Source organism: Sapajus apella, unplaced genomic scaffold (assembly GCF_009761245.1).
Source record: "Sapajus apella isolate SASKATOON/1434 unplaced genomic scaffold, GSC_monkey_1.0 scaffold2, whole genome shotgun sequence".
NCBI lineage: Eukaryota > Metazoa > Chordata > Mammalia > Primates > Cebidae > Sapajus > Sapajus apella.
This window is the reverse complement of record NW_022436942.1, coordinates 20,159,290-20,167,740: the sequence shown is the minus strand read 5'-3', so window position 1 is coordinate 20,167,740 and position 8,451 is coordinate 20,159,290. Positions and strand designations below refer to the sequence as shown.

The 8,451-nt window shown below is 47.3% G+C and overlaps 3 protein-coding genes across 6 annotated transcripts in view; 2 read left to right on the top strand and 1 right to left on the bottom strand.

Moving 5' to 3' along the window:
• The first annotated feature begins 2,270 nt into the window (after nucleotides 1-2,270).
• On the top strand, nucleotides 2,271-3,813 carry SPRYD4 (SPRY domain containing 4). The gene is made up of 2 exons (XM_032290644.1): nucleotides 2,271-2,460; nucleotides 2,828-3,813. Exons 1-2 carry the CDS (start codon nucleotides 2,376-2,378, stop codon nucleotides 3,364-3,366), a joined length of 624 nt encoding a protein of 207 aa, XP_032146535.1. The 5' UTR covers nucleotides 2,271-2,375; the 3' UTR covers nucleotides 3,367-3,813.
• Nucleotides 2,388-8,451, top strand: part of RBMS2 (RNA binding motif single stranded interacting protein 2) — a 148,350-nt gene continuing 142,286 nt past the window's right edge. Inside the window, exon 1 of the mRNA XM_032290614.1 lies at nucleotides 2,388-2,460. The gene's annotated coding sequence lies outside the window, so the exon portion shown is untranslated. The remainder of the gene's footprint in view (nucleotides 2,461-8,451) is intronic.
• GLS2 (glutaminase 2) overlaps nucleotides 4,722-8,451 on the bottom strand; it is a 10,720-nt gene continuing 6,990 nt past the window's right edge. For 2 of the 4 annotated variants that reach the window (XM_032290511.1, XM_032290521.1), the window contains exons 12-17: nucleotides 7,520-7,651; nucleotides 6,981-7,073; nucleotides 6,441-6,502; nucleotides 5,894-5,970; nucleotides 5,542-5,605; nucleotides 4,722-5,412 (exon numbers count right to left, since the gene is read on the bottom strand). In XM_032290511.1, coding sequence (XP_032146402.1) covers nucleotides 5,256-5,412; nucleotides 5,542-5,605; nucleotides 5,894-5,970; nucleotides 6,441-6,502; nucleotides 6,981-7,073; nucleotides 7,520-7,651 — 585 coding nt within the window. In that variant the 3' untranslated portion in view covers nucleotides 4,722-5,255. Of the gene's footprint in view, nucleotides 5,413-5,541; nucleotides 5,606-5,893; nucleotides 5,971-6,440; nucleotides 6,620-6,942; nucleotides 7,074-7,519; nucleotides 7,652-8,451 lie in introns of those variants that run through there. The other 2 variants (XM_032290537.1, XM_032290530.1) reach the window with 2 other exon arrangements.

The window sequence follows — 8,451 nt, the reverse complement described above, 5'->3', positions numbered from 1 at the left end:
AAGTGGACAGATTAAAAAATGTAGGCCGGGCATGGTGGCTAACACCTGTAATCACAGCATTTTGGGAGGCCAAGGTGGGAGGTTGGGTTGAGCCCAAGAATTCAAAAACAGCCTGGGCAACGAAGTGAGACCCCTGTTTCTACAAAAAGTTAACTAAGCATAGTGGTGTATACTTGTGGTCCCAGCTACACAGGAGGCTGAAGCAGGAAGATTGCTTGTGCCTGGGAGGTGGAGGCTGTAGTGAGCTGCAGCCTGGACATAGAATGAGACCCTGTCTCAAAAAATAAAATAAAATGGAATGCAGATTGAAATGTTAAATATAGCCTATCCATAATCTCCTACCTCATACCCTGAACCAAAATATTGCTACTTTTGGTTAAGTTCAGAAAAACTGAATGCTGAGTTAAATCATTCATTCCTAGTCTTGAACATACAATACCAGCATTAACAGTATTTATGTATTTCATATTAATTATAAACAACCGTCAATTACCCAATGGTTACTATTTGCCAAGATATATCTAGATTATTATCATTTGATTATTACTAAGGTCTGTATACAATTTCTATTTTATTTATTTATTTATTTATTTATTTATTTATTTTTGAGACGGAGTTTCACTCATGTTACCCAGGCTGGCGTTCAATGGCGTGATCTCGGCTCACTGCAACCTCCGCCTCCTGGGTTCAGGCAATTCTCCCGCCTCAGCCTCCTGAGTAGCTGGGATTACAGGCACGCACCACCATGCCCAGCTACTTTTTTGTATTTTTAGTAGAGACGGGGTTTCACCATGTTGACCAGGATGGTCTCGATCTCTTGACCTCGTGATCCACCCGCCTTGGCCTCCCAAAGTGCTGGGATTACAGGCTTGAGCCACCGCGCCCGGCCCAATTTCTATTTTATAAATGAGAACACTAAGGCTCAGAAAAGTGGAGTGAGTTGCCCAAATTCACACAGTGAAGCCGGGATCGAAGCTAGTTACAGGGCCGAGTGCGGTGGCTCAGGCCTGTAATTCCAGCACTTTGGGGGGCCAAAGCGGTGGATCACCTGAGGTTAGTAGTTCAAGACCGCCTGACCAACACAGAGAAAAACTCCCCATCTCTATTAAAAACGCAAAATTAGGCCGGGCGCTGTGACTCACGCCTGTAATCCTAACACTTTGGGAGGCCAAAGTGGGTGAATCACCTGAGGTCAGGAGTTCAAGACCAGCCTGGCCATCATGGTGAAACCCCATCTTTGAAAAAAAATGGAAAAAAAGGGCCGGGCGCGGTGGCTCAAGCCTGTAATCCCAGCACTTTGGGAGGCCGAGGCGGGTGGATCACGAGGTCAAGAGATCAAGACCATTCTGGTCAACATGGTGAAACCCCGTCTCTACTAAAACTACAAAAAATCAGCTGGGCATGGTGGCGCATGCCTGTAATCCCAGCTACTCAGGAGACTGAGGCAGGAGAATTGCCTGAACCCAGGAGGCGGAGGTTGCGGTGAGCCGAGGTCGCGCCATTGCACTCCAGCCTGAGTAACAAGAGCGAAACTCCGTCTCAAAAAAAAAAAAAAAAAAAAAAAAAAACCACGCAAAATTAGCCTGGTGTGGTGGTGCATGCCCGTAATCCCAGCTACTTGGGAGGCTGAGGCAGGAAAATCGCTTGAATCCAGGAGACGGAGGCTGCAGTGAGCCAAGATTGTACCATTGCACCCCAGCCTGGGCAACAAGAGCGAAACTCAGTCCCCCCAAAAAAGAAAGAAATAAAAGAAAAAGGCCGGGCGAGGTGTCTCATGCCTGAAATCCCAGCACTTTGAGAGGCCGTGGCGGGCGAATCACAAGGTCAAGAGATCGAGACCATACCGGCCAACACGGTAAAACACCATCTCTACTAAAAATACAAAAATTAGCTGCGTGGTGGTTTGCACCTGTAGTCCCAGCTACTCCAGAGGCTGAGGCAGGAGAATTGCTTGAACCCGGGAGGCAGAGGTTGCAGTGAGCCGACATCGCGCCACTGCACCCTAGCCTGGCGACAGAGCGAGACTCTGTCTCAAAAAATAAATAAATAAATAAACTAATTACAGTACTGTCTATTTCAAGTATAGATTTTAAAAATCTATACTTTTAAGCTTCTGGCTACGCTACATCTCTAAAAGTTTTATGTAGTTCAAATGTGAGCAGCGCTCCTCTACGCTGAAAAACTGAATAAGCAGCATCAATCGCGGGTAGAAACAAACTAGAACCCGCCAACATGGCGCCCCCACCAACCCGCAGAGGGTCGCTCACGTCATAACACTGCGCGGCCACCCCTCGCGCACCACGTGCTAGGCGAGCAGGCGGGCGGATAGCTGAGTCTTCAACCGGGAGGCGTGCCCTATTCATCCATGGCGCAAGATGGCGCTGCCCTTTGCACGTTCTTTGCGCGTGTGCCTCTGGGGAGCCAAACGATTGGGAGTTGCCTCCACAGAGGCCCAGAGAGGTAGGATTATCTCTTTTTACTCTTTTTTACTTCCAGAATGGCTTCCGTCTATTTTCCCTAGACCCCACTCCGAGAAGCAACTCCAACCCTCTTGGGTCTTTCCCTTCCCCCACCGGCGTTGGTCCCGAGATTCCCAAACTTGTGACACCATTTGGTTTCTTTGAATCCCGGAACTTCCTCAATCCGAGTTTTTCGACTCCGTAAGCTACCCATACTAAAGCGACCCACTGACTGTCTTGACCGCGTGGCATTCTGACTCTTCCCTAGTTGCTCGTGTCTTATGACTGCCTGCTTCAGATCTGAATATATCACCAGCCCTAGGGTTCTCTAGCTCTGTTATTATCCCGTCTTTTTGCTCTGCCCGCAGGCATCAGTTTCAAACTGGAAGAAAAAACTGCCCACAGCAGCCTGGCACTCTTCAGAGGTGATACGGGTGTCAAATATGGCTTGGTGGGATTGGAGCCCACCAAGGTGGCCTTGAATGTGGAGCGCTTCCGGGAGTGGGCAGTGGTGCTGGCAGACACAGCGGTCACCAGTGGCAGACACTACTGGGAAGTGACAGTGAAGCGCTCCCAGCAGTTCCGGATAGGAGTGGCAGATGTGGACATGTCCCGGGATAGCTGCGTTGGTGTTGATGATCGTTCCTGGGTGTTCACCTATGCCCAGCGCAAGTGGTACACCATGTTGGCCAACGAGAAAGCCCCAATTGAGGGTATTGGGCAGCCAGAGAAGGTGGGGCTGCTGCTGGAGTATGAGGCCCAGAAGCTGAGCCTGGTGGATGTGAGCCAGGTCTCTGTGGTTCACACACTACAGGCAGATTTCCGGGGTCCAGTCGTGCCTGCCTTTGCTCTCTGGGATGGAGAGCTGCTGACTCATTCCGGGCTTGAGGTGCCCCAGGGCCTCTAGTATGTCCATACTGGAGTCCCTAATCACACTCTTGGCCAGCTTCCTTTTGAAAGTGTCTGAAGCCTTTTGACTTTGCCCCAAGCAACCTCTGGCTCCCACAATTCAGTGTTGGGTCTTCTGTGCAATATCGTAATCATCTTCCTCATCCCCTACCTTGTGAAAGCTAGGCATACAGCCAAACCCTACTTCTCCCCACCCACCAACTACTGCCAGTTTTCCTGGGCTACCATGTGTGTATCTTCCCTGACCTGCTTCCTTCAGTTCCTATGCCTCCCTTTGCCCAGGCCTTTCTCAGACTGTATTCCATCCCGGGGTCTTATCGTTCAGCTTTGTTTGAATTTATTCATCATCGTGATACCTCTCCCTCCCTTTGTCCACATGTAACTTGTTTGTTCTTGGGGCTCTACCAGATCTCTCCAGAGTAAATCCTTTCTACCTCTGGCTGAAGAAGTGGTGCAGTCAATGACTTGACCCTTTCTCTACAGCACATTCAGAGTTTCGGCTCTGGATCCCTCAGTAAGTGCTTTATTGACTCAGTGTGTCAGAATGAAAGCAGAGCTCTCCTTCCTCAGTAGCTCAGTGCCACAGACCTTCAGCCCCACAGAGCTGTGGCTATCCTTACCCTGAGTCCATCTACCTTAATCTATACCTCTGACACCCAGCCAATCTGTCATAATCATTATGCCAGTTATAACCATGACCAAAGGGGAAGAGACACATGGGGTATATCTAGGGGATGAGTGCTAGAAGAAACTGTTTATTCTTTTTTTTTTTTTTTGAGACAGAGTCTTACTCTGTCACTCAGGCTGGAGTGCAGTGGCACCATCTTGGCTCACTGTAACCTCTACCTTCTGGGTTCAAGCAGTTCTTGTGCCTCAGCCTCCTAAGTAGCTGGGATTACAGGTGTGTGCCACCACACAGGCTAATTTTTATATTTTTAATAGATATGGGCTTTCTCCATGTTGGCCAGGCTGGTCTCAAACTCCTGGCCTCATGTGATCTACGTTGGCCTCCCAAAGTGCTGGGATTACAGGCATGAGCCACCGTGCCCGGCTGAAACTTTATTCTTGAGAGTTCCATCTTCATTTCTGCTACAGTTGGAACTTCCTGAGGAAGGAGGGAGGCCTGAGGTTTTACACAATCTGTTTCAGAGCCTGTTTAGACTCAAACCTATACTTCCCTGGCTGTAGAATACACTTAACCTAAAGCAGTATTTGGAGTAGAGAAAAGCCTGGTGGGGTAAGTGAATATGTATTGTTTGGATTCCATCTGACCCTGTGGTTCCATCTTCTACCTTCTATGATGGCAATGAAGCTAGATACCCCTAGGGAAGAAAGGACTGGGTTTAGCAAAAATGATTTGATAATTAAAGTTTATTTGAACATAAAATACTTTCTCTGTCTATAAAATTGCTGTTAGCAATAGCAGCAGCATCTCCTGGCCAAGGGGAGTAGATCTTTCCAGACTACTAAAGCCATATATATAGCCATTCCCACTTCCCTTATTCTGTGGATATATACATGTGCATGGTAGCTAGAGTCCCTCCACCAGACTGTCTCTCTCTCATGATGGTTTCTTCAGGCAGAGGAAGAGGAGACCTGGTTGAAGACCTGGGATGGTTTTGAGTGGGGCAAGCCATTTGGCTGTACTTTGAAGCCCGCTCTCTCTGGATAGCTCTACTGCTATCCAGAGATAGCCCTTCACTGTACTCTGTCTGCTGAGGGGAAGGGGTATTTTGACTCTCATAGAAAGCAGTACCCCAAGTTACTGAATGACTGCTTGGTCCCGACTGAAGCAGTGTAGCTCTCCATAGCATTTTTGGTGGGTATGGATTACATGTGTGGCCAGCTAATGCTTTTTCTTGAGCGGGGGCTATCCATAACCTGTGCTCATACCATGCTCTCTAAGTTCTCTTTGGACAGGGCTTTAGCTGCTGCCTCAGCCTGAGTCTCGGAGGGTGTGTAGGAGTCCTGGTAATCTTGAAGCAGTTTGACCACCTCCAGATGGTTGAACTGTACAGCATCATCCAGGGGAATGTTGCCCCACCTGAGAGGAATAAGATAGGATCAGGCAAAGGAGACATGGAGAGGGCGGTGGTCGTATATATTTGCATGGTGGCTGGAGAATAGTAGCGAAGCTGTGCCCACCCTCCCCCACTTTTAGCCTAATCCTCACCTGTCCTTGACAAAAGGATTCACTTTGCAAGCCTCAATCAGGAATTTAACAACTTCAGTGTGTCCTGGGAATATGGGCAGAAGGAAAATGAGAAGGCACAGGTCTTAAACCCTTTGGTGTAGACACTTAGCCACTGATTCTTATTCTTGAGAGTCTTTACCAAGAGGAGAGGGAAAAGGCCTCATCCCGTTTTGTACCCTGCAGCACCCAGTAATAGTCTAGCTGCAAACTGAAGGGTGTCTGGATAAAACTAGTTGCTGCCCTATCATTTTGAGGACACATATAACGAAGGTATTTTTGGTGAAAAAGAAAGGGTCTTATGATTAGCCTCCCCTCTTTAACCCTTCAGTACCTTCAGCTGCAGCAACATGCAGAGCTGTGCGCGAGTCATAGTCTTTCTGTTCCATATCCATGGCTGACAAGGCAAACCTGAGGGTAGTGGAAAGCAGCTAGAGTTGCCTAGATGAGACTGAAATCACTGGTGTCCTTTGTGAACTGGTGTCAGACTAGGTAAGTTTCAGAGAAGTGAAACAGCCTATACCCAGATTTGTAGGCTCTAAATAATCTTTGTTCTATACCCAGATGAGACTGTTATTCCCATAATAGAAAGCTAGTAATGTGATACTTCCAGAAGTATCATTCACTGCCTACCTGTGGTAAGTGCCCATGAGACAGGGTACCTACTTCCTACGACTCTGCTCTTAATAACAATGGCTAACATTAATTAAGTTATCATAGAGCAGGCAGTTTACTTTTTTAAAAAAATCTCATTTAAATGCAATCTGTATCCATTCTGTCTAATTCCAAAGCTGAAGCACTTAACTATTTTGCTATGTTGCCTTCTAGTAAGATCTGACCAGGAATATTTTATTGTGTATATTTGGCCACAGTAGCATTACCTTCGAAGAGCTGAGACATCACCACTATAGGCAGCAAATAACAGGTTGACCACAGTCTTGTTCTGGAACACAAATCATACCCACCTGACATTAATTGAACTCACCTATACTCTGCCCTGTGACCCTCCTCCATGGATGCTTAGTCAAGGGTATTGCTGAGTGTTTTGGAATGTTCTACTCTAAAATATTCTCTTTGTTTTTTTTCTTTTTCTTCTTTTTTGGAGACGGAGTTTCACTCTTGTTACCCAGGCTGGAGTGCAATGGCGCGATCTCGGCTCACCGCAACCTCCGCCTCCTGGGTTCAGGCAATTCTCCTGCCTCAGCCTCCTGAGTAGCTGGGATTACAGGCACGCGCCATCATGCCCAGCTAATTTTTTGTATTTTTAGTAGAGACGGGGTTTCACCATGTTGACCAAGATGGTCTCGATCTCTTGACCTCGTGATCCACCCGCCTCGGCCTCCCAAAGTGCTGGGATTACAGGCTTGAGCCACCGCGCCCGGCCTGAAATATTCTTAAAAACCACCAGCAGTTTTCCTTACCCGAACTTCTCCTCCTTCACGCCGTGGGTCTAACTTCCGAGCACAGTGCCTCAGGTTGTCATAGTTGTGGAAATTGAAGAGAGACACCAACTTCTAGAATTGTAAGCCAAAGATACTGTTTATTTACTCCTTATACTTAGAAGCTCAAGATTGCTCTATTTACTTAAAAGTGGTAGGCCAGGCGCAGTGGCTCACACCTGTAATCCCAGCACTTTGGGAGGCCAAGGCAGGTGGATCACCTGAGGTCGGGAGTTCAAGACCAGCCTGACCAACATGGAGAAACCCTGTCTCTACTAAAAATACAAAATTAGCTGGGCATGGTGGCATATGCCTGTAATCCCAGCTACTCAGGAGGCTGAGGCAGGAGAATCACTTGAACCTGGGAGGTGGAGGTTGTGGTGAGCTGAGATCGTGCCGTTGCACTCCAGCCTGGGCAACAAGAGCGAAACTCCATCTCAAAAAATAAATTACAAAAGTGGTACCATTAAACAAATTTATTGCTTCAAAAAATATTAAGTACTATATGCAAAGCATCTCACCTGACAGAAGCTAGTTCCTCTATGACTGTTCCCCAGCTTGTCCAATGGGGGTGACAGACACATCATTCCCATGACATTGGGTACCACCAGGAGGATGGCTCCCGATACAGCTGACTTGGCTGGCAGGCCCACCTGGGGAACAAAATTGAAGCTGAGGATAACCTGGGTGTGCCCCAAATCAGAAAAGAAACATGTTAGGTTGTACTCTTAAGTTTACAAATGACTGCATGGCCACAATCCACCTCAACCTTTTGGGTTGTTAATTAGCTTCTTTTATTGCTCCTGTCCGTTCCTTCTCTTAAATTCACTGATTTAGCTAGAAAATATTTATTGAAATACTTAACAGCATTCTGTGCTGGATGCTGTGCTAGAACTAGGAACTTACATTCTGGTGTTAGGAGATAGGTAATAAACAGGTAAATAAATAGACAAGTAATTTTTTTTTTTTGAGACGGAGTTTCGCTCTTGTTACCCAGGCTGGAGTGCAATGGCGCGATCTCGGCTCACCGCAACCTCCGCCTCCTGGGTTCAGGCAATTCTCCTGCCTCAGCCTCCTGAGTAGCTGGGATTACAGGCACGCACCACCATGCCCAGCTGATTTTTTGTAGTTTTAGTAGAGACGGGGTTTCACCATGTTGACCAGGATGGTCTTGATCTCTTGACCTCGTGATCCACCCGCCTTGGCCTCCCAAAGTGCTGGGATTACAGGCGTGAGCCACCGCGCCCGGCCTAGACAAGTAATTTTTAAAATAATTATGATAACTAGTGAGAAGAAGTAGGGTGCTGTAAATAGAGCTGGGGGGGGGGACGTGAGATAGGGTGGTCAGAAAAGTCTTTGGAAGTGACATCTAAGCTGAGACTCCAAGGAGAAGAGCCAGCAATATGAAGGACAATTCAGGAGCTGCAGCATTTTTTTTTTTTTTTTTTTTTTT

Excerpts from the sequence above, each read along its gene's own strand:
- SPRYD4 (XM_032290644.1), top strand. The coding sequence starts at position 2,376 with ATGGCGCTGCCCTTTGCACGTTCTTTGCGCGTGTGCCTCTGGGGAGCC. Across the intron at positions 2,461-2,827 it reads CTCCACAGAGGCCCAGAGAG|GCATCAGTTTCAAACTGGAA; the intron begins GTAGGATTATCT and ends CTCTGCCCGCAG.